Source organism: Cebidichthys violaceus, unplaced genomic scaffold (genome assembly GCF_023349555.1).
Source record: "Cebidichthys violaceus isolate CVI_PGR_0920_01 unplaced genomic scaffold, fCebVio1.0.p SCAF_17, whole genome shotgun sequence".
Classification (NCBI taxonomy): domain Eukaryota; kingdom Metazoa; phylum Chordata; class Actinopteri; order Perciformes; family Stichaeidae; genus Cebidichthys; species Cebidichthys violaceus.
In genome coordinates this window covers 5,746,451-5,771,588 of record NW_027176340.1, presented here as the reverse complement: position 1 = coordinate 5,771,588, position 25,138 = coordinate 5,746,451, and the positions used below count along the sequence as shown (strand labels likewise).

The 25,138-nt window shown below is 40.6% G+C and overlaps 1 protein-coding gene and 1 pseudogene across 1 annotated transcript in view; both read left to right on the top strand.

Annotated features, from left to right (window-relative positions):
- The first annotated feature begins 2,497 nt into the window (after positions 1 to 2,497).
- Positions 2,498 to 25,138, top strand: part of iars1 (isoleucyl-tRNA synthetase 1) — a 42,922-nt gene continuing 20,281 nt past the window's right edge. Inside the window, exons 1-13 of the mRNA XM_068712327.1 lie at positions 2,498 to 2,563; positions 3,238 to 3,361; positions 3,964 to 4,120; positions 4,210 to 4,329; positions 4,598 to 4,680; positions 5,094 to 5,211; positions 5,341 to 5,488; positions 10,631 to 10,718; positions 12,442 to 12,502; positions 12,743 to 12,838; positions 15,314 to 15,436; positions 20,299 to 20,390; positions 21,742 to 21,840. Of these exons, the coding sequence (XP_068568428.1) occupies positions 3,243 to 3,361; positions 3,964 to 4,120; positions 4,210 to 4,329; positions 4,598 to 4,680; positions 5,094 to 5,211; positions 5,341 to 5,488; positions 10,631 to 10,718; positions 12,442 to 12,502; positions 12,743 to 12,838; positions 15,314 to 15,436; positions 20,299 to 20,390; positions 21,742 to 21,840 (1,304 nt within the window). The 5' untranslated portion in view covers positions 2,498 to 2,563; positions 3,238 to 3,242. The remainder of the gene's footprint in view (positions 2,564 to 3,237; positions 3,362 to 3,963; positions 4,121 to 4,209; positions 4,330 to 4,597; positions 4,681 to 5,093; positions 5,212 to 5,340; positions 5,489 to 10,630; positions 10,719 to 12,441; positions 12,503 to 12,742; positions 12,839 to 15,313; positions 15,437 to 20,298; positions 20,391 to 21,741; positions 21,841 to 25,138) is intronic.
- LOC137873506 (desmin pseudogene) lies at positions 16,298 to 17,514 on the top strand (annotated as a pseudogene).

The window sequence follows — 25,138 nt, the reverse complement described above, 5'->3', positions numbered from 1 at the left end:
CCAGTTAAATCTGAAGCTTTGAGTTTGTTGATTAAATGTGATATAGATGGGTGGATAGTTAGTTTATTAATCCAAAGGGACAGGCAAAGGGGAAAAAAAAAATTCTACAGCAGCATTTATGGTACAGGTAAAGCAATAAAAGTAAAACATATTAAATATAAAATGCACTATATATTCAATGAAATAGAATAATATTAAAATGAACTAACTAAACTAGTGCAAAGATTTAACCAATCAAATGTTATAGATGTGTGATTGATTTGGCCAGAGGTGATTTATTGTAAAGTCTTATTGCAGTGGGCAGGAACGATCTCCTGTATCTGTCCTTGTGGCAGCAGAGCTGGATGAGTCTGTTGGACAAAGTCAGTGGTGAACAGGAGGGGAGACAGAACAGTTCCCTGTGGAGCTCCAGTATCACTGACCACCGTATCAGACAGCACACGGCCCAGTCGGACAAACTGGTCTGCCTGTGAGGTTGTCAGTGATCCAGGAGACGGTGGACGCATTGACCCCCACCACCCGCAGCTTCTCACTCAGCAGCAGTGGTTGGATGGTGTTAAATGCACTGGAGAAATCAAAGAAAGTGATTCTCACAGAGCCACCGGTTCCATCCAGGTGCGACTGAGCTCGCTGCAGCAGGTAGATGATGGCGTCGTCCACTCCCACATGAGGCTGGTATGCAAATTGCAGAGGGTCCAGTCATGATTTCACCTGCGGTCGAAGGTGGGCCAAGACCAGCACCTTCATCACATGAGATGTGAGGGCAACCGGTCGGTAGTCGTTGAGGCCAGATGGAGTCGTCTTCTTAGGAACAGGGACCAGACACGACGTCTTCCACAGCACCGGGACTTCCTCAGGCTCAGGTTGAAGAGGTGTGGTGGAAAATATTCCTATACCCGCTTTGCGTGAGTCTTCTAATGCTGAAATACATAATACCAAAAACCAGGTTGTCTTTTAAGTATTTATTCTCTGCGCAGAGAAGGTTCAATCGCCACAACAGAATGCGTACAGTCTCAGTGAGGAAGAACCTCGAAAAAAGTGAACAAGCTTTCTTTATACAGAATGAGCAAAGGTGGGGGCCGATGGCCGATGTTACAGACGTTTCGGTCTCAGACTTTTGGTCTCAGACTGATAGGAGCAACAAGTGAAAACAAACGGCCAGCAACCAAAACAAGCGGCCCAAAGGCCTTGGCATGGAACATTCTCATACAACACAGTTAGTTATCTATGTGAACAGAGAGGGAGAATTATTATTTTGCACAACAGAGACACAGTGAAGTTCAACAAAGTCCAGAGCAAAATGACTTATGCATGAATACAATATACTGAGTAGAAATATATACTACGTAAAAAATTACCATTACAGAGGTGTTGCAGGACATCAGACAACCGGATGGCGCAGGTCTTCAGGACCCTGGGGCTGATGCCATCAGGTTCTGCAGCCTTACATTGGTGGAGTCTCTCCAGGTGTCTCCTAACCTGGCCAGTCGTCACACGCACACCACTGGAGTTTTCTGTCCCAGCATCCGACAGTACCCCAATGTGAAGAAACACAGCGCCCTCATCCATTTGAAATCTCATTGAAACCCGAATGAGTTACAACTCAGAACACTTGAATGTCATACATGGATTTTAAAAGATTTATCTATGGTATTTCCCAAGTTTATCAAATGAGTCTTTGTGTGTGGGATCACAATCAAAGTAAACTGTTGCAACAGTATTGTCAGCAAAGCAGTGGTGGAAGCAGTATTCGGATGTTATACTTAAGTAACTGAAGCAATACCACATTCAGTCTTGCATTCAAAATCCTAAGTAAGTACAAAAGTATAAGCATCAAAATATAGTCCTACTTAAAGTACCAAAAGTAAAAGTACTCATTATGCAGAAAGGCCCGTTTCAGAACTATCAAGGTTCAAGGATTGCACAACGACATACAGTTGTAGCCCATTTGTAACAACAAACGCATGACAAACAAAACGAAACAGTAGTACAGTCATGTAATGTTAAAATTTGCATCATAAGGATAGTAAACAGTAGCAACAAAAACAGTTGTCTAGGCAGATACTATGGCCGATATCTTAACATGTCCATCAACTTTGACTGTGTTTGAGCAGCATCATGTATATAATACCACTGGTTTAAAATCAGTTTTGCATTAATGTGTACATCGCTTTTATTTTGCAGCTGGTATAAACCATAGACTGTATTTGGGGCTAATTTCAGTGACTTTATATCCTGCTGTGTTGCTCAATAATTCATTAATTTTATTTATTTGTATTTATTTATAAATATCCGAATGCAAAGCAACTAGTAACCAAAGCTGTAAAATACATGTAGTGGATTAAAAAGTACAACATTGGGTTCCAAAATGTAGTAAATTTGGCGTCGAAAATATAATTAAATGTTCCTTTATTTTATTTTGACAGTCAGTTAAATGTCCGCGTTTTATTTCCATTCAAAAAAAAAAAAATCAGACCTTACGCTACATCGTCACTTCCGCTCACGCTGACTCCAGCTTGCATCAGTTCTTGTCTCTCTCTTCGCAGCCGTGGACAGACAACACGTGAGTGCATCCATTTAAACTCAATATTCACAGGAACATGTTCGTTTACAGTCACACTTTACTGAACACCTGATAGTACATGTGAGCGTCCACACGCTGCCTTTAACACACTTTACTGTGCGAGTAACTGCAAGCTAACCAACGGAAGCGTTGACCGGCTAGCTTAGCCTGCTAGCTAACAGCAAGAAGGCGTCATTCTTGTGAACTCAAGGTAACTGCTGTGAAAAAGTGACTTACTGGCCCTGATAAACTAGTTTGGGCATAGTTTATGTGGTTACACTTTCGACTTTGAAATAATATATTAGATAGCCAGAGTTTAGCACATAAAATATTCAAAAGGACTGCATGTTCTGTTCACAAACTATCGAGCGCTGACAAGTCAGCTATTAATAAGACACTTAAGGATCTGAGGAGACATTTAATGTTACTGAAGAAGACACATTTTAATGTTTGACTATAATGTAGGTTTAATGTCCTGACTTATGGGAAATGTATGTGTGCTGAAAGTGAAAGAATTTTAGGGCCAATAATGGATATTTTAATGAGTAATACTTTGTTATTATTATAACAGGTGGAGATTCGTTGTGTGATCTTCTTGGCACATGCATGTGGTTTATTTCAAAGTCTTCCTGCTCTACAAGTCTGTTGAGTAACGCTTTTGTTGTTTTTGGTAGATGCCATGGTGGAGCGAGTCCCTGAATCTATCAACTTTCCCTCAGAGGAGGAGAAGATCCTGCAGTTCTGGCAAACAAAGGACTGCTTCCAGGAATGCCTTAAACAGTCCAAGAACAGGCCCAAGTAAACCAAACTGTTTCTTACTTCTGATGATTGATTTACTAAGTACCTTATTCACACTAAAAGCTGTTAAAGTGTAAGATGAGTTAACATCTGAAAATGCTGAAAGAAAATCTACGCTTCACATATTTGTTAAGAAAAGGCTTTCTAATATTCTTTTAGTTACAAATGATAATGAACACTTAAGTGGTTCAGCTACGTAGTCATGTCTTGTCTTTCTGTGTCTTTAATGCTGACAGTGTTTAAGGAATGTTTTAAGGGATTGGCGTTACAGTTGTTGCGCTGCCAAATGTAAAAGTTGCATTTCCTGGCTAACCAGTTATTGTTTGACTCCATTAAACACGTTCGGAATTTAATCTGTTAGGAGTGTCAGTTTTTGTCCATCATTTGACAAACTGTAGTAAGAAGCATTGAAGTCAGTTTAATATGCTAACAGCAGTGTTATGCACAAACATCAAATGTTAAATGTTGTTTGTCTGTTATCTTTAGGTGTTTCCTGACATCTTGCTCATCTTGTCTCATCTCGTATCCAACTCCTTCTTTTATCACAGAGAAAATACTGTTGACCTTTTTTAAAAATATGTTACGGAACATTTCCCAACCAGGTACACCTTCTACGATGGGCCTCCTTTTGCCACGGGTCTACCCCACTATGGGCACATCCTGGCCGGCACCATAAAGGACATTGTTACTCGCTTTGCTCACCAGAGCGGCTTCCACGTGGACCGGCGCTTTGGCTGGGACTGTCACGGCCTCCCTGTGGTAAGAATATTTGATTTGTCGAGGTTTTAGAGACTTACAGATTCATCCTTGCGTTATTCATTTGTCTCATTTTCTGTCTGCTTTTGTAGGAGTATGAGATCGATAAGACTTTGGGGATCAAAGGGCCTGCAGATGTGGCCAAGATGGGCATTGCTGAGTACAACAAGCAGTGCAGAAACATTGTCATGAGATACTCCAACGAGTGGGAGGTGAGACAACTTTGTAGCCATACTTGTAGGGCCGGTTTTGTTTTTTTCATTCCATGTGTCAATCAAAACAAACAAAACATATCTGATTTGGAACAGTTCACTGAAGCTGCTCCTTAACAATCTTAGGCCACACCATAGGTAGATCTCACATGTGCAACAGATGACTGACCTAAAAATAATACTTTATAATGAATTCCCCTGCAGCATTTTGGCATAAGATCATGATGTCCTGTTGATATGTTATGTATATGTTTATTTTATTTCCTAGGTTTCAGTGACGCGAATGGGAAGGTGGATTGACTTCAAGAACGACTACAAGACTCTCTACCCGTGGTTCATGGAGACTGTCTGGTATGAATGTCACGTTCACCTTCTTCTTTGTACAAGTTGTGGCTTAAAGATACATTATGTGTATGTCACTTGAATACAAGATATTTAATGTAGACGTTATTTGACATACTAATAACACAAAGTTGTTTTCATCAGAGATTTATTTAGATTTAAAGTATCTCCTCCACTTATTCATTTCTTCAACTTTAACCTGATTATTATCTCAAAGAAAATTTAGTTGCATGCTTTAAACACTTCACAGGAGTACACTGATGATAATAAATAACCACAATCGACCTCGAGTAAAACAAGTCAAATACAGTATATCTTTTTTAAAAGCAATACAAACCAGACTCGCCCCTGGTCTCGAGTCTGTCCTCTTGTGTGCAGTTTGTCACTCCTTCCCTCTTTATATTCCTCTTCTATTCCTTCAGGTGGGTGTTCAAACAGCTGTACGACAAGGGTTTGGTTTACCGAGGTGTCAAAGTCATGCCTTTCTCCACTGCCTGCAACACCCCTCTGTCCAACTTTGAGGCCCACCAGAACTACAAGGTGGGCACAAACACCACCATCACACCTCAAGTGGTCTAATGCAGCACTAGTAACGACAGTTACTGTCTCTGTGTAAATATATAAATATATGTAAATTGACTGAATCTCTGTTTCACTTTTTGTCTCCAGGACGTTCAGGACCCGTCGGTGATCGTCAACTTCCCGTTGGTTGAGAATGAAGATGTGGCTTTGATCGCCTGGACGACGACACCGTGGACGCTGCCGAGCAACCTGGCCCTCTGTGTGAACCCGGATTTCATATACGTCAAGGTCCAAGGTGAGTGACGAAGCTTGACACGAGGGCCGTGTTCCAGTTCTATACTACATACTGATACGGTAATAGTGTTGTCAAAAATATAGATTTTTCGATACATATCGATTCTGAATATTTGAAGCCCTTTCAGTACCCATTTTCCATCAATTCACCGGTACCAGCTGCACTTCCTGTCTCTCTCGTCTCCAGATAGACTGTAGGTTTAACCGGCAAAAAGCCATAAGCCAACTTTCTTTAGGGGGAGATAGCAGGTCAACAGTATATGTCGTGTGTGTGTGTGTGTGTGTGTGTGTGTGTGTGTGTATATATGTGTGTGTGTGTGTGTGTGTGTGTATATATGTATATATACATATATATATATATATATATATATATATGTATGTATGTATGTATGTATGTATATATATATATATATATATATATATATATATATATATATATATATATATATATATATATATATGTATGTATATATATATATATATGTATGTATATATATATATATATGTGTATGTATATATATATGTATATATATATATATATACATATATATATATATATATATATATATATATGTATATATATATATATATATATATATATATGTATATATATATATATATACATATATACACACACACACACACACACACACACACACACACACACACATATATACACATATATATATGTATATGTATGTATGTGTGTGTGTATAGAAGTGGTGTACATCATCTGGGAATCTAAAGACCAATTTGAGATGCAGCTCAGCAAGTTGTTCTAGTCCTGAATCAGAAATAAAAATGAATGAATTAATACATTAAGATGAATTAGGAAAGTGTATAAGGGCTTCAACATTATAAGGATGGAAGTATATGATTGCCATTCCCTTACTCACTAAGGTGCTGCAGCAATGTTTGGGTTGATACCATTTGTTACACAGATTTGGTGCTAAATTTACCAATTCTTTACCACACCCGATTGTTAAAAATGATTAAAAAAAATCCCTCCGAAATACCACATTAAGACACCGACACCTAGAGGAGCCCCGTAGAGAACTCCATGCTGTCTGCTATCTAAACTTTTGACGGGTCTCGGAGGGTTAATTACCTAGACAGTCTAAGTAGACCTGCCACAGTTTCATAAGGAACCGAACATTTTCTTACACCTCGCTGGGCTCCTGTTCTCCGAGGCTAAAGGAAAGGAAAGGAAAGGTGGTGAGGTGAGCTTTTCAGCCCTTGCTGCACCCTCGCTCCCTGCGGAGCGGGGCGGAGGCTCCCACCAGACCCCCCTTGAAACATGGAGCCCGTCTGGTTTACCATGCTCTGTGGGTTTGATTTATACAACCAATATGTTTAGGATTACATTGTTTACTGGAGCACAAAATTGTTTACAAGAGTTCATAGATCCATCCTCTTAGATGTGTCTTTGGCGGTGAGCATCGACCCACCACAGTAAGTCCCATAAATTCCTGTTGGACACACTGGCTTGGCTGTAGGCCTATATATCTTTTAATGCAAATCTAAAATGTTATGCAATCAATGCTCCAACATTTCCTCTGTAGCATCAAAAACAGTATAGATAATTGATATTTTTTTAAAATATGGCATCGAAGTTAGAAATTCCAGTATTGTGACAACACTACTGGTCAGGATGCTTCAGATTGTGGTCAAGAGAAAGACGTTATTTTGTTGCCGCCGTCTGTACTTTCTTCAAGTCGTTGGAAGGGGAAGGAAAGAAATATCTGCTCGCATATCATGCCCTCAAACATGTTTGTGTTGTTGATTACTTGAATTACCGAGATTGATAGTTTTGTTGAGTGCTGTTGCTTAAATGCTGTAGCCTAAGGCCAATGTTTTCTCCCTGAAAATCTTGCTTCCCTCATGGGTTTAGTGTCCTGGACCACAGTATCAGCTGATGGGTGTTTTTTTGTTTTTATTTAATTCAGAAAGAACGAACAAAAACAAATTAACAGAGGCGCAGTGCTGCCTTGGCAAATTTGCACCCAGGGGAGGGGATTTCTGCACCATGATGTGTCTGTGGAGTTTCTAGCCTTTGGATAAGTGCTAGCTGATGAAATAAGACGTTTTCGTTGTATAACACGGGACTCTTTGTGCTGGAACTTTGTTTTTATCTACAACTAACCAGACACTTCACATTCATGAGCAATAACTTGATGCTAAGGCATAACTGATGTTCACGTGGGCTCATTAAAAACATCATCTGTCCTCCAAGTCCATGTCGACTCGCCCACGTAAAGCGGCCCACTCAGATTTAATGAAAAGACGCTTACATATTGTGTATTACATTCGCTAATGATCATCTACTGTAGATGCACGTTGCACTTGGAAGTGTTTTTTTAAGGGATGACTTCTTAACGTCGCAAACCCCAGATTGATGTGTTTGTAACGACACAATCTGTGATCCAGATCTGACCTGAAACCTGCTGCCTATTGTCAGGTCTTTTAATTCCCATAAACAAAGAACCCGATAACTGCAAATTAAATTAAAGATATATATATATATATACTTTTTAGATCATTCAAAGAATATTAAGAAGGTGCCTTTTAGCAAGTGTTTGTGATTCAGGACCACCCACATATATATGTAATATTATGTCCACCTTACAATTTGTCTTTATATTTTGCCTGTTACAGACTTGTCATAAATGGTCATAAATCAAGAATTCATATGCAAATTATGATTATTTCACACAAATGTCTAATAAGATACATTATGAAGGAATGACATTTTGGACAGACCTGGATGTAAGTTGTTATCAGAGGCAAACAACCGCGGGCGGTTATTTTAGTTTTTAAAAATCTTAATTATCATATCTTTTGTACTTGTCATAGTAGTACTAATTAACATACCATTAACAATGACTTCGTTATATTTCAAGTGTCCCAGTAAGCCATGACAGTCAGACAGGACTGTGAAACTAAAGCAGCTAAATGGCATTCAGCCATCGGCCATTTTACTATTTACACATGTGCTTTTTTCTGCGGTGACATGTCAAAGTGTCCCATCAGTGTAATTTATACCAATAGTTTTGTTCATCTGTAGTGTGATCTCTCTTTCTCTTTCTCTCTCTTCCTCTCTCTCTCTCTCTTTCTCTTTCTCTTTGTCTCTCTTTCTCTTTCTCTCTCTCTCTCTTTCTCTTTCTCTTTCTCTTTCTCTCTTTCTCTTTCTCTCTCTCTGTGTGTGTGTGTGTGTGTGTGTGTGTGTGTGTGTGTGTGTGTGTGTGTGTGTGTGTGTGTGTGTGTGTGTGTGTGTGTGTCAGACCTGAGAATTGTGGGTGAACCTCAAATTAGGTCACTTAAAAAAAAAAAGTGTTGTCCTTGTTCAAATATATAAAGAAATGCTCCAGAGAGGTGGCTGGTGTTTTTGTGTTACCCTCCTGCAGTAGTTTTTGGTTCCCTGTGAGAGACACTGGTGTTTTTTTAGAGGGTGACCTAGATTTATACCAGTTGGTCATAGCCTCTGTGGTCCTGCAGGGGGCAGTGTTGGAGCACCGTCTGTCATCCTGACTGCACCGCCTGTGCGGTGCTGCATGGGAGACAGCCTTAGAATACCAATGAATGTTTTTTTTTTATATCAGCTCAGTCTCTCTCTCTCTCTCTCTCTCTCTCTCTCTCTCTCTCTCTCTCTCTCTCTCTCTCTCTCTCTCTCTCTCTCTCTCTCTCTCTCTCTTGCTCCATCTTCATCCAATTTTTCCCTCCCCTCATTTTCTTATCGCTCGCTTTGCCTCCACATGCACCTGTTTTGTCCTTCGTTGTTCTTATTTTCTGTCTCCTTTTGAGTCTCCTTCCCTCGCTGCCTTTGTTGCTGTTTGCGTTGAGGGGCTGTCAGCAGCAGCAGCAGCAGGTCTGAGCTGTGCAGTCGTTTGTCACACCACTGAGGGGAAGAAACATCTTTTATTGATGCTGCCCCCTTCGCCCTCTTGTTCTCCATCTCTCCTGTTATTGTTGCTAAAATCCCCATTTGGCCAGATTTCCAGCAATGTCAGGCAGGTATCTTGCTTGAGGTGGCAACTTTTCAATAAGTTGCTGGTTGATTAGTTGTAGCCACATGATACCTGACCTGACCTTGACTTCATGTGTCGCTGTATCATTATGAAGCATTGACATTAAGGGATGTTAGATGCTTTGTTTGATAAGTTGCTGTTTATCGTACATGAATTTCAGTTCAATAAACATAAATCACTCTACTTAGACGGCAGACTTAAAAAAAAATGACCAAAGCACCCCCAACCCTGAAAAATATAATTTTTCATGACTTCTATCAATATCTTCATTCCCACCTCATTTCATCTACTGTGAGGTGTGTACACAAGATACAAATGGAACATCTGCTGAGACTTTTGAGTTAACGTTGTTGTCATGTGATGAGGTCTTGCTTCATTTTGACCTGGTTGGACTACGTCATACATGTTGCAGATGGATCGTGCTTTCGGTTGTTGTTGTTGTTGTTGTTGTTGTTGTTGCCTTTCTGTTACATAACATCAGAGCTCTGGTAAACCTCTTTGCTTTCCATTGTAGCTTTCTTTTTGTGCTGTTCAACAAATATTGTCATCTTTCTCTTTCGCTCTCTGGCCTCACTTCTGTGAATATCTATTCTTTACTCTTATTGTTTTACCTACTTTCTCTTGTAAATGCTTTATGGAATAATGATTATATGAAGGACAAGGCTGTTAAAACCTTCAAGAACACGTGGAACACGAGAAAGTTGAGAAGTTAAATACATATATTGAAAATTGAATTATCAAAACATAAAAACAAATAATATTAGATAAAATAAAAGTGATCTTCAAATTAAAGCTTAGTTCAGTCAGGCTCTATTACATTATTTTGCAGATTATAAATTGACACATTTCAGAGATTTGCGGTAAATTGGAATTCGTTATTCAAAGCATTAAAAGGGAAGATTTTCATTATCTTAATGTCATGTCAGCGCTCTTTAATTTGTCTTCATGTTTTACTGGTTGTGTCCTGAAATGAGATGCGTTCTTGTCTCCGTGTAACAGCAGCACAGGGTTTAATATGCGGAGCTTCGGGATGATTTGATTCAACCCACGGGCCTGGCAGCAACGTGTGAAAACTCAACGAATGCATTCACACGTGTGTTTTTCTGTTCATCTCTCAGATAACGCCGCAGAGAAGACCTACATCCTGATGGAGGCCAGGCTGGGAGCTCTGTTTAAGTCCGAGAGCGAGTACACTGTCCTAGACAAGTAAGTACACGAGACCCTATAGCCACCCAAAAAAAACCACATCAAGAGTGGAAACGACTCATACTATTAAATACCGGCTACAATTTTTGATCGATCCAATCCAATTTTGAGGATTTGATTCAAATGATTCAAACCCCATATTCTGTTTAACTTAGAAGTGCGTCACATTAAAGAAGCTTCTTCTGCTTCTGCTCCTTTTTATATGTAGATAATTCAGCTGGCAGGTGTTAAGTACAACGGTCCTTTGTTCAGCCACTGAGGAAATGATTTCCCCAAAATGACATGAAAGTATTGCACAGCACAGTTTAGTCCTATTGCATTACCGTCAACCCTAATCGTAATATCTACTGTAGTATCGACTTAAGACTGCTGTTGATTTTTATCAGTACATTGTTTGTGACTGATGTCTCATGTCATTTAAAATCACACTGGCTGTCAGCTGTTATAGCTGACAATATGACTGACCCCTGTTACAGTGTTAAGTGTTTATGTCCTCACCTCAGAGTTGGTGTTTTTCCATTAGGTGTTTACATCAGTTATTACTTGTTAAACTTGCAAACTCGATAAGTTGAGAGAATTCAAACCTAACTACGGTCTTTCAGTGAGCGTCGTAAACTTCACGGTCACTGTGAAAGGTTTCCTCTTGGTTTATAACCGCGTTAAAGGTGCAGTGTGTAGGATTCATGTAGGCCTCCGACGGTGAGGTTGTAGATCGCAACCAACTGAAACTTCCAACCCCCTATCTAGAGCCAGTGTTTGGTTTGTCCCCTCTGGGCTGCTGTAGAAACATTGCGGCCGGCTCCGTGTAAATGAACCGCTCCATATGTAGATATAAACTGCTCATTCTAAGGTACTACGATTCTGGAGAACAGGGTGAATAGAGCAGGGAAAACACTCTGCAAAGTGAAATATAGAAAACACCTGAATGAATAGAGGATGCAGAATACACTGCAAGCTGATGGAGCACATTTCCAGGCATGATTTATACCCACTCACCCCATACATTGGACAAATTAACTGGCAATAAAGAAGGCATGCTGATGTCTTTAAAAGGCGCGAGCCTCTTCTTTGAAGTCTCCTCACACAGAAGCAGAGATTTATTTGTATGATGATTAAAAAAACAGCGTATCATGCTGACTCAGCTGCCAACACAAATTCAAACCTTAAATTAAGATGTCAGTTTCTGTCGTTAACAAATATAATTATGGGAATGCTCAAGTAAGAATCATAACATATCTTATAAAAACATGTTTTTTTTTATATTCTATGGTACATTGAAGCTGTTTTGATTGGCTTTGGGTAACCTTGTATCATACGTGTTTTTAAGTGGAGGACACGTGAAATCAGAGCTTCAACAACAACAACAAAAATATGAAATTATGTAAATCCTGTATTTTACATCGGTCAATTTATTACAACATTAAATGATTATGACTATAATTCATCTTTATTAAAAGTAGTCTAATATAGAATTTAGAAATGCCATGTCAATTGTAGTATTAAAAATACTTAAACCCTCAAAACTCCATTTTTGTTTTTGATTGATAGAGACCTCATACTTGTTGCTTGTATGTTCATCTTCACAAAACAGAGCATCTTATGCCATATTTAACAGATTTGTAACTCTAGCATCCTCTTTGAGAGAGGTAGCCACAGCTGGACACACGATACTGATAATTAAATTAGGATGAATCGAACTTTGAATGTGTTTTTGTGTTTTTAGATTTCCTGGCAAGACGCTGAAAGGGAAAAAATACAAGCCTCTGTTCCAGTACTTTGCCCAGGTCAGTCGTCTGTGTTCTTGGTCCACAGGTTTATGTATTGTTTGCCACAAACCCAAGACAGACCCATGTCTCACTTTAATTACCTGTCTCACCACAAATTGGCAACTCCGTTTATGTTCTCTAAATCTGTCTCTTAATCTCTCTCTTTTTATCAACATCTCTATCTGTGGCTCTATTTCTTTTGCTTGTTCACCGCTCGCCCTCTTTCATCTAATTCTCCTCATCCTCGCTTCACTTCAGTGTGAGGAGACAGGAGCCTTCCAGGTGGTGATGGATAACTACGTCAAGGAGGAAGAGGGCACAGGAGTGGTCCACCAGGCGCCTTACTTTGGAGCTGTGAGTGTGGTCTTTTACTGATTTCCTGCTTGTGCATTTTTTTTTTTTTTTTACCAAGAGATTCGTCTTTTGATTTAGTAAATGTAAACTGACCATCGCTATTCTCTTTGTGACCAAAGAAACCCAAAAGAATTTAAGTTAAAATGATTTCAAACAGAAAACGGCACATTTCTGAAGCACAGACTAGTAGTTGTTCAGTATTTTCTATTTAATTACTGTTAAAGTACACAAGCATATGATAGCATGATATGAAAATCGCTAACAGAAGTGGGGAAATATTTAAAAATATATTATGATACATTTTTCCGTATACTCTCTTAGGCATAAGCCATTTAGTCACCACTCAATAAAGACCCATGCCAACCAAGGCTTTTTAGTGTGAGTGTTAGATATACATCAAGCGTGTTTCAATGCAACCATACTGTGAGGAACTCATATATCGTGATACACAATTACTTTGTCTAAATTGATAATGGCAAGCACAGACTAACTCACATTTCTCAGAAAATGTGAGAAAATATTCCCCATTTTTCATTTGTCAAGCATTTAATTCATACAGGAGTATGCAAAATGAGGCTTTACCTTGTGGTTATTTCATGTAGACTATTTATTTATTCATTGAATAACTCATATCTCTATATTTTGATATCTATTGTTATCATAAATATGATACTACCTATATCTGAATGGAAAGGCTTTGGCCATATCGCCCAGCCTTACTGTGGTGATTATATTTGCCGTTCATCATTTGTCACTGGACGGGCCTCCGCCTGCCTCTTGTCAGGTTCACCTCCTCCTTTTATAATTATAATGGACTTCACCTCCTTGAGGGACTTAGAATAAAGTTGAGAAATGTACTTCTGAAACATTGCTTTGAGTAAGCTTGTTAATCCAGTCCTGCAGGAGGGTTGTGTTCTTTTTATGGTCAACATGTCGTCTATAGCTGAGTGTCTTTTTCATGCATACTGGAGTCAACGCATGCAGGCATTAGTTGAAACATCACTTAAGAGGACTGAACTTCACCCTAAACAACATCTGTTCTTGACACCAACAGATGAAATCATTTTTATATTATATTTATATAATTCTTTTGGGTGGTTTACTTGATTTCACACATTTCATCAAGACTATTCAGGACCCACTGGTCTTGAAATCTATGACCCTGTTTGGGAAATCATTTATGATTATCATTAATTATTATGTTTTTGTTCTATATAAAATGTAGAGCACTGTGTCTCACATCCGACAAGTTAAAATACTTTCAACCTCTCATGGATACCCTGTTTCTTTGCGTACCCACTTCACATTGATGTGTATGCCTTTAGAGAGTTTTATGAAATATTTGTATTGAATGCTACGGTATCAGTGTATTCCTACAGTGTAGAGGCCACGGTTGCAGTGCCATTAGAGGTATTGAGTCATTTCTGATGGGTTAGACGACCTCGTCAGGGGCCGATGGATGCCCTCACGGCTGCAGCCAGCTGTGGATACAGACTTCTGCTTATTTCACTGCAGTGTGTCCCTATGTAAACCCATCACATCCCATTCACACTTGCATTTAAATATTCTTTTATTTGGTAACACTTCTGTTATTTAGGGATCACGTTCACGTTGATTGGTTGCTGAAGATCTGAAACACAAATGCATTTCCTCTGAAGGAATGCAGTGAGAAGGAATGCGCTGCCAAAGTACACGTTTCAGATTTTATGTTGTTATGACTGGATGTGACCCTGTGAGCCATCCATCTTGGATCTTGACAAGGTGTTTGAATACAAAATACATTTACAGCTGGACAGTGCTCCGATCTTTCATGCATAGCTGTCACATGCCGGTAGGGCTTCTTTCAACACTGCAAAAAGTATCCAGCTCAACATGGAATTTGATATGGAGTCATAACATATCTTTGAACTAGTGAAACTGGCTGCCGAAGGGGTTAGATAATTACTTACTTTCATAAACAGTTTGACCCTTTAGGAGAACATCATTGAAACAAATAACATTAGCTTGAATTACATGGGTCACTGTATCGAGATCATCTTACTTAATTACTTCAGAACACATTTTCAAAATGTTGTAAAAGGCTACAGTAAATGGCTTCTAACAATTATTTGTATTATCGATTGTTCTGATGATTATTTTCTCGATTAATTGTTAATCATTAATTTAAATGTCAGAAAATAGTGAAAAATGACCCTCTTAAGCTGACGTATTCAACTGCTTGTTTTGTATAGCAAACTGGTTTTACGATCACAGACGACTAAGAAATCCTGATTCTTTGTGGGAATGTTTGTAAAGACAAAAAGGATTGATAGATTATCAAAATGATTGCGAATACATTTTCCGTCGATGGATTAATCGACCAATTATGTCCTACCTCGTTACTTCTTTTGCAGTGAATTACATGAATATGGAATTGGATAATACAAACACAACGGCTCACTAAACCCTCTGATCTGTGTGTTGTTCTCCCTGTAGGACGATCACAGGGTCTGCACCGAATACAAGATCATCCAGCGGGACCAGGCTCCTATCTGCCCCGTGGACGCCTCGGGCTGCTTCACTTCAGAGGTCACTGACTTTGCGGGACAGTATGTCAAAGTGAGTGACACTTCAGACATTTACATGTAGACTAGGTGAGCAGACATTTCAGGCTTCCGCCCCCCGGTTTGACACGTGTGATAAAACCCTCAACGATATTGATAGCGGATTTAATTTATTATTTAATTTAATGCTTTCTGGGCACACGCTCTCCTGTGCCTCTCCGTTTATATGTCAGGGGGGGGGGGGGGGGGGGCGGGGGGATGTCTTTCTATCCTCTTTCGTTCTGAACAGTTGCACTGAAATGTGCCCTTTCTTTTTGCTCTTTCTAATTATGTTGGGTGGTAACTGAGATGAGAATATGAAATATTCATCATGTTTTCCAAATGTAATTTAAAATGATTCTTTAGGCGCATGACTTGTTCGTTGATGCGGAGCGAGTTAAGGGAATCGGCGTCAGGGCAGCTTCACAAAGTTGTGTAGGAAGACCTGCTGCCTAAGCACATTGTCACTGTTTACCAGTGCACTCGGTGCCTTCCCTGTCGCACCCAACTTCATTACCATCCTAAGTGGATAGTGAGTGAAAAATAGCAGTCTTACATGATCTCTTCACTATTTCACATCCTGGTGTAAAGGCCAGGGAGTGGACTTGACCCGCCTGGCCAGTAACAGTACAGCGTTAGCTAATAAAGAGCATGCAGCCGCAGTTCACTGAAAGACTGTCATAATCCACTTTTGAAATATGTTAAAACCAAGCGTGAGTTTCATGGCTGTCCGACACATTCTTTATTGCCGCATAAAAACTCAGAGGTGATCTGAGGGAGCGTCAGTCGCGACGTGAGCTACACAAAGAGAAGCCGAGAGAGAGCAGCTGTTCCTCTGTAAACTGAAAAAAAACCAAACCCAGTATTTGTACAAACCATGAGGGCTGCATCGTACACCCAGAAGAGCCTGCAGGTTAGCGGCTCCAGCGGCAGAGTAAGGGTTCAGAGCCCGTCGCCTTCCCGGTGCCGTGGATCCTCGTATGACAACCGCGGACGCGCCGGTTATCGCAGCACTGCCGTCGAGTTGGGCACAGAGATGCATCCGCAACATGCCAACGAGAAAGAGGAGATGCAGGAACTCAACGTCAAGTTCGCGGGATACATCTCGAAGGTCCAGGCACTGGAGCAGAGAAATGCCGCTCTTCAAGCCGAGCTGGCTGCACTGCAGAGCCGCTACAAGGGAGGCCCCACGGGCATCGGAGAGGAATATGAGCTCAAGTTTAAAGAGGTGCGGGAGCTGATCGAGGCGCTGACCAATGAGAAGGGAGCAGCTGATATCGAGCGAGGCTACATTGAAGAAGAGGTCGAAGTGTGGAGACTAAAGCTGGAGGAGGAGCTGGCGCTCAAGGAAGAGGCAGAGATGATCCTGAGGGAGTTTCGTCAGGATGTTGACAATGCCACACTGCAGAAGGCTGAGCTGGAGAGGCGCATAGAGCAACTGGTAGCCGAGATAGAGTTCCTCAAGAAGCTGCATGATGAAGAAGTGGCCGACCTCATGAAGCAGATCGAGGACTCGAAGATCTCCGCCGAGCTGGATGGCGATCGGCCTGACCTGGCCGCTTATCTGCGCAACATGCGCGCAGAGATAGAATCCGTCGCTGCCCGCAACGTCCAGGAAGCTGAGAAATGGTACAAGAGCAAGTTTGACACCCTCAAGGAGCATGCCGGCAAAAACGAGGAGCAAATGAAGACCATGAAAGACGAGATCACGACCTTCCACAACCAAGTGACGGAGCTGCAGAACCAGATTGATGGTATGAAGGCTCGCAACGCAGCCCTGGAGCAGCAGCTGGAGGACATGGAAATGTCCCACTTGGATAAGGTGGAGGGCCTCGAGAGTATCATTGCTCAGCTGGAGGCCCAGCTCTGCGAAACCAAACTAGAGATGACAAAGTATCTCCAAGACTACCAGGAACTGCTGCACATTAAGCTCAAGCTGGATGCAGAGATCGCCACCTACAGGAAGCTGCTGGAAGGGGAGGAGCATAGGCTTGGAATTGACAAAACCGTCTAAAGCAGCGACAGAGAAGAGCGACAGAGAAGAGCGACAGAGAAGAGCGGCAGAGCATCGTGGAATGGAGAGATCAGCTCATACTTCCCAATCTTCCCTTTTTTCCCCCTACTTTACCCTCCTTACTCCAAGGGCTGGGCGTGGCTTGAAACGTTTCGATACCGGAGCCGATTTGAGTCCCAGTACAGATGCCAAAATGACACTTTTCTTGAAACCTTACTTCGGAGATATGTTTTTACTTCAAAAACATTTATTTTCATTTAACAAACAAGGACAGTAATATTGAATAGAAAATGCTGTCTAAACACATGTTCTTTGTGTTCTTTGACAAGAACTTTGTCCAAATAGAATATTCTAAAATTGGCAAAATATTGATTCAACAAAAAAATTGTTGTACTCTAGCCTTTCCACAAAAAAAAAAAATCAAAAAAATCAAAAGCTGGAAGTGTTGTGTCAACAAGTAAATAAGATTACTTGTCTGATGAATCCAGCTTTCTGTACTTGATTTTGGATTTTTTTGGACACTATTGAGATTTGCTACCCAGCCCTTCTTACCATTTTACTATCCTGGCCATATCCCGACCCCATTATCCTTTCATCTCTGCTTACAATGTCTACTTCCCTCCCAATTCCTTCCAGTCCTTCGGACGTGAAATTTGACATATTTCCCTGCTGCCTCCAGCGTCCCCCTGGATCCTGTTATATGGCCCTCAGGTCTCCATAGTTCTTTTTTTTCCCCTTTTACTCTTTTTCCTACAACACCGTTGTTTAATTCACCTTCCCTTTTCCCTCCCAAATCAACCCCACTGTTCTACTGCTCTCACCACTTCTGCCACTTCCCTTTGCTACATCTGCTCACTGCTTCTCTTGATCAAACTTTAGGGTTCCACCTCCTTTTACAAAGACACCTTTTGTCCTGCAGTGATGTTTCACGTCTCAACCCAAACAAAGCAGAACAGATGTCGTCAGTCTTTACTGGTCCCCACTGATTATTTCATGTTTTGACAAGACTCAATTATTGACTATTGCCACTAATGTTGACCAACTGTTACATAATAAAGATTGAAGTGAGTGCATTCAAAATAATGCATTGATCTTGTTTCCCCCTTTCTTGTGTGTGTGTGTGTGTGTGTGTGTGTGTGTGTGTGTGTGTGTGTGTGTGTGTGTGTGTGTGTGTGTGTGTGTCTTTTGTTACTGTTCTACTTCGTCTTTCTGTAATAACTTTATTTCTCTGTCTCTTTGCCTTTTCTTAACATCATTTTAACCTAAAAATACATGAAATCTGTTTTTACTGAGTCAGGCCCAGTCAAATTATTCTAGATTTTTTGCTTTATCCTGTAAATAATTTCTAAAAACTGAACGTACCAAAAGAATAAAATGTCTCTGCGATTTCAACTTTAGCTATGCTGGGTTTGCTAGGTTAGCATGGGTTATTAAACATTATTAAACAAGAGCAACTCAGTGTTAAGGAACCAGAAACTCTGCTGTGTTATTCTGCTTTGTCACAAAAGATATGTCAGTAATCCAGTAAATATATCTAGTAACTCTTGTTGATACTAAATTGGCCAGGTGGTGAAATTCTCTCAATTGGTTGCAGGCGAAGTTCCAATGAATCTCCACATCACAGGTGTTCTTTCATGTTTTAATGAGCCCGGGTCAGGGCACAACAAAATGTACTCCTGGCTGAGAAGATTTGAAACCCCCTCTCTCTACAAAGAGGTCACGACCAACAGTCTGCCAAACACCTCGCTGAGAAGTCGTATTTATGAGCTTCCTGTGAATTGCACAGTGAGCTTGGTTAGAGGGAGATGAAATGGTGCGTGATGAGGCACAAGGCTGATTGCATATTAGATTGTTTGCCATAAAAAAAAAAAAAAAAAAAAGAAGAGCTGTATGACAAAACAGACTATTTCTGTGGTGTTTATCATACCTGAATGAGCAGATGTGACTTTGACTGTGACTTTACCTCGGTGTTGCGTAAAGGAAAACTTAAAGCCGTGGTGCATTCATGGAACCAGAGGTGGAGAAAATGTTAACCTAGTGATAAAGGAATTAACCCTTAACTCTAGCCAGAGCAACAAGCTGCCAGTGGTGCCCAGTAGTGGGACCATGGTATGGTTTCACTTTGCGCCTCTCTAAAATACAAGAAATAGATAGCAGACCTACTCAAAATGTTCCAATCGCTACAATACAAGATTTACGATATATCATGCATAATGGTAGTAGTATTATAACTAATACTAGTAACTACTATGTTCCACTGTTTTTGTGCTACTGCAGTTTATGATTACACAAGCTTTTCTTAATATGAAGAGGTTGGTGGAATAATATGTAAAGGACAAATGTTTAAGACGATTTTAATTATTTAAGATCAATATTGTTGCGTGTTTTTAATTCTGAGGTCCATTAAAATGGTGTGCCGTCATCCACTTGTTTTTTTTTCATTGGGGTTTTAAATACTGCTGACATGTATACTAAATATGTTAATATGTGAAAAATATTTTGAGCAATGGACATAAAGAAAAAAGACAAATTGTATTTGTAAATAAGAGACAGCTTGACGGTACTTCCATGAATAGAAAAAGAGGAGAACAATAGTGAGATGCTTAATTTAACAAGCTTGGGTAGCAAATATCATAAATTCATAAATCAGCCTCCAGTGCCTTAACTTCTCACCTTTCAGCAATGATGTACAGGTGTATTCCAGGGTGTGTCAGTACACTATGACGTCACAGTTGGGTGTAGTTCCAGGTGACACGCTGCACCCGTCTGACCAAACCACATGGAAACTCTAACCTAAGAAAACGGTCAAACACTGCTTTTAAATTCAATATTTTAAAATGTTTTTTTTTTCTTATCTTTTATAGGATGCCGACAAACATATCATCAAGTGGCTGAAGGAGAAGGGTCGCCTCGTCAACGCCAGTAGTTATAAACATAACTACCCCTTCTGCTGGAGGTGAGACAAACTGTAAAACTAATGTTACCGCTGTGCCTCGTTAGAGCGGCGCCTTACAACTCACTTAGACTAACGTAACGGCGTCACTCGTCCACTGGGGACCATTCAAGCAACGATTATAGAGTGACCACACCTGCTGTTAGGCCTCTACAAATTAAATATTGTATTTTCTACTTCAATACAGGCAGCCTTATTTAGTGTTAGAAGACATAATGTACAGTTCAGTGTTTAGTTAAAAAAAGTTTGTGGTTCTTCCCTATACTCATGCCTCCCTCAGGAGCATTAGAGGTTTTGTGGTCTCTGCACAGAATCAATTCACAAAGCTAATGTCAGCATGGTCACACACACACACACACACACACACACACACACACACACACACACACACACACACACACACACACACACAACCTCAAGTTCCCACATTATCACACGCAGACCCACTCATACACACTAACTTTTTAAGCAAACTAAATCCCCGTCTCACTAGGTGCAGCTGCAGGCTGACCTGAGCAGGATTAATTAACCCAGTAAATAGCAGAGATGTGCTCTTTAAGCCACGAGGAGACACAGGCTCGTAGAGATGAAACAGTTGTGTTATTAACCACTCAGCACCTGCAAGGTAGAACTCAGCAAAGTGGAGGGAGCTATGCTTTTGACAAAACTTCAAAAGAATATACCGTAAATCACAAATTGGTTGTAGAGATGAAAAAGTGGAACACTATTAAAACAAACCGGCAGCAGGTCGAACAAGGTATTAGAATTATGATACTAAATAGTGTGGTTTAGATTTCCCATTTAATTGTACTTACTTCAACTCAATTTCACTTGGCGCATACCTTCCACTGTTTCTGTGGTTGAGAAAGAGCAGCTTTTTCTCAAGATGGATTTAAAATTTTTTCTTAAGATGGAGTCCACAGCCATGCTGGTGGCTCTGTGAAGTTGACTGAGACTGATAGGAATGCCGTGGTTTCTGGAGATATTTGGTGATAAAATCAAACTAGTGGACACATTTAGACTTTGACCTGATAATGGCGCTAGATCAAAAGTGAGGGGGATCACCAAAGTCATTATGATTTGTTCTCTCTATTTCTCTGAACGACCAATATTGACCAATGACCATGCTGCTAGTGTGGCTGTAAAACACTGCCACCTGTTATTCACTGAACCAACACAGTTTCTATCTAGTGGTCAACACAGCAGAACAAAATAGAACCGTAAATAACAACAAACCTAAAAGTCACTGTCCAACCTGAAGGCAAATGGCTTGCTTCATGAATTATGATTTGTCTTATGAATGCATTTTATTTTGGAGCTCTATGTTTTATCTAATGTGTTTATATACTTTCAGGTCTGACACGCCTCTGATCTACAAAGCCGTCCCCAGCTGGTTTGTTCGAGTGGAGCACATGGTGGAGAAACTACTGGAGAACAACGGCAAATGCTACTGGTAAGCTGTTTTCTGAGACAGCTGATAGCTAGCTTGGTGCTAAGTGACAGGGAATTGGCAGCTATGAGCGTCAAGCGCTCCCAAATACTTCAAGACGAGACTGACAGCAGTTGCACTCCCAAAACGATTACAGCCACGATTCTGCATGACCACGTCAAGCCGTTTGTCTCTGCAGGACAGCTGGGTATTACTGGGCATCGATTTTTCTTTATTTTTCTCTAAATAGGTTAAAATCCTCTTCCAACGCATTTTAATATGATCCACACAGGACTGGTGTTTTATAGAACACATTAGCATAATGCTAATTTTAAAGGCAGAACGTGGAGCTAAAGCAAGCGTCAGCATGATGGCTCTGCTAAGTGGTATTACCCATGGTGCCCCCAGTGCTCTTTTCTGAGCCACAGTAGCTGCCTCTGGTAATGGGACTGTCAAACTGAGATGAATGAGTAGCCGCGAGAAAGGTGAAGACGCACAAACACACATGTGCACGGAGCCTGGCACAAACGCACACACACTACTTTAGAGGCTACATTCCTTATATGAGGAGTACAAGAGTCATATCTAATACAGGACAACTATGTGGCAGTAATTTACAGTATGTCACAGGTTATTTTTGCAGTAGAATCGAGCAACTAATGATCATTTTCTTTATCCATTAATCTGCTTTTTTTATTTCAATTAATCACATGGTCCAGATGTTTGCCTCCACACTATGGCGGCTAGCAGCTAACGGTGCTAATAACACTAACAGTGCTGACAGAGCTAGCGGTGTTTACCTGAGGGGGAAGCGGAGGGTGGATGCTACGCTTCCTCGACAACTCATCGGTCAGGGCGGCGTTATCGGCTATAGCTGCTGTAATGCCAGCAGAGCAGAGCGGCGGCCGTGAGCGAGCCAGTGGGGCGAGCGGCTGCCGTGAGCGAGCCAGTGGGGCGAACGGCGGCCGTGAGCGAGCCAGTGGGGCGAGCTCACGGCCACGAACATGTAATAAAAGGTGCACATGGCCGGTCTAGCTATGTAAACAAAGCGAGGAGAAAATCCAATTATAACACGCACAGAGGGAGAGTGATTTCGTTCTCTGCTCAGGTAGAAATGACTCCACTATATCTTTACATGGCTAATGGATGTTTGCTGCTATAATAATGAATATCGAAAAGAGAACCGTGTAGAAAATGACTTGAAACAATCGCTTGATTATCGACATTGTTGCTGATCACATTTCTAATCGATTAGTTGTTTCAGCTCTTGAGTGAAATGCAACATATTTGTGCAATGATTGTGTCGAAAACAATCACTGTAAATTCATAATTCTTAATGGTACATTTAGCTGTTATACTTGTGGAAGCCTTCAGGAATTTATAGATTAAGTACATACGCACATATTTCCTCCTGCATCACCCTGGTTACAGGGTGATGCTCTAATGCAACTTTCTAATTAAGCTTATACTCCATCCTTAATTATTTGATTTTGTTAAAAGATTTTTTTTCTTTTTTTGACTCCACTTTCATACCTGAGTTGTAACCTCAGGGAGATTGTCTGTCTCGCTGGCTGTCGGTGAGGGTCGCCGGCTCATCTGCATCTTAAAAAGAGCAAAATCTTCCCTGAGCTCAGTACCTCTATGAACTTCATGCTAGCTGATGGACACTTTAAAGAATCTTTCAGAAAACGAAATGCTTTTTACCATACTCTCAATGTGATTTGTTCATTTTATCTCTTTACTCAAATGTGCAGTGCAGTGGTTAGACTCAGGCTAAGTATATATTGAGCAAAGTTCAGGCTGATTTCTCCAGATGTCCGTCTGTCTGAATTAATTAAGCACTGAATTAATGAGAGCTTGCAAGAAGAGCTCGGCCTCTGCCTGATTTCAGAACGTAGTTTCTTGAAATGTGGTGTTGAGTGTTACTCTGGTTGGATCTGGCCAAAGCTTGACAGACCTGCCTGCATGGTGACGATTACTAAGCCATGATTGGACGATCACCATTCAGGAGGCGGGGTTTAGCGCACAGTCTATTTCCTGATTAGCTGCAAATTGTCAGTCATCAGCTTCTATTTTTTTTTTTTTCCTCTGTTTTTTCTTCTTCGTGTTTTCGTCCTCTTTACCCATCATGCACACGCTCAATCGGTCCTGACCACAACCTCTGTCCCTCTGCCTCCCACTGGTATCCATCCCTAGCGTCTCTGACTTATAATAGAAGCCTGTACATGTTAAATGGCTCCTCTGTGCGTCTTGAGCACAAGACAGCACATTTTAAATTCTACATTTAGAATGAAGCAAGAGTGGGAGGGCGAGGTGGTGGATGAGTGTTCACGGGGGGTGGGGATGGGGGTGGGTGGGGCTGGTGAGCAGCAGCAGCAAAAAAAAAATCATTAAATTGATATATTAGGGGCCTAAATAGAAATGCCTCCCACAAATGGGAATTGATGAACTCGTTGCTTAGCCCGTGGATCCTGACGACAATTTATACCCCCCCCTGCTCTGTTCTCCTGAGCAACACTGCCTGGAAGAGCGAGAGAGGGGGACAGAAAAAAATGAGAGGAAGAGGAAGAGATTGTGAGATAGAGGATTAAAGCTAGAAATCGGTCGAGGCAATATAGGAAAAGGGGTACGGAGGAGGAGGAAGATGCCTCGGAGGGAACGTTAACCTTTGCAATTGAGCTTCATAAATACAGCAACACAGTTTATTTTTAGGGCTAAAACGAGGAAGAAGAGAAAGTCAGCTTAATACGAATAAGGAATAATGGATATTATAATAATGTTTGCTCCTGTTGTGAGAAAATGTATTTCACATAAAATTAGAAGGGTATCTGTGGGTCTTAAAAATGTCATTTTAAGAAAAATCTTAGATTTGATTTACAAACGTCTTATTTTCTCTTGCATACCATAGGCAGTAACGTTAGTTCCGAAATGGTTTTGCATCTGATCGCAGGCTGTCGGGAAACATCACCCACTTATCGTTCATAGGTGGGTGATGTTTTGACAGTGGATTGTGAGGCTTTTTAGTCTTTTCATGTTTCAGCAAACACTGTCACTACTGCCAGCTACAGTAGCTAGGAAGCTCATCATCCCAAAATGAGCAGATGCACATTTTGGCTAAACTTTAAATGAACTTAAATGAATAAATGATCTCTCCGTGTCTATTTATCTAAATATACTGCTTATCAGAGTCCAGGTTGTGTTCATTTAATTATCATCATTGGAAGTTTTTGTTATTTACTGCTGGTAAGTAGTACAAATGTGATATAGTGATAAATACTTTTAGGCCATATTGTTCTTACTGGACAGTAAGACGGTGAAATTG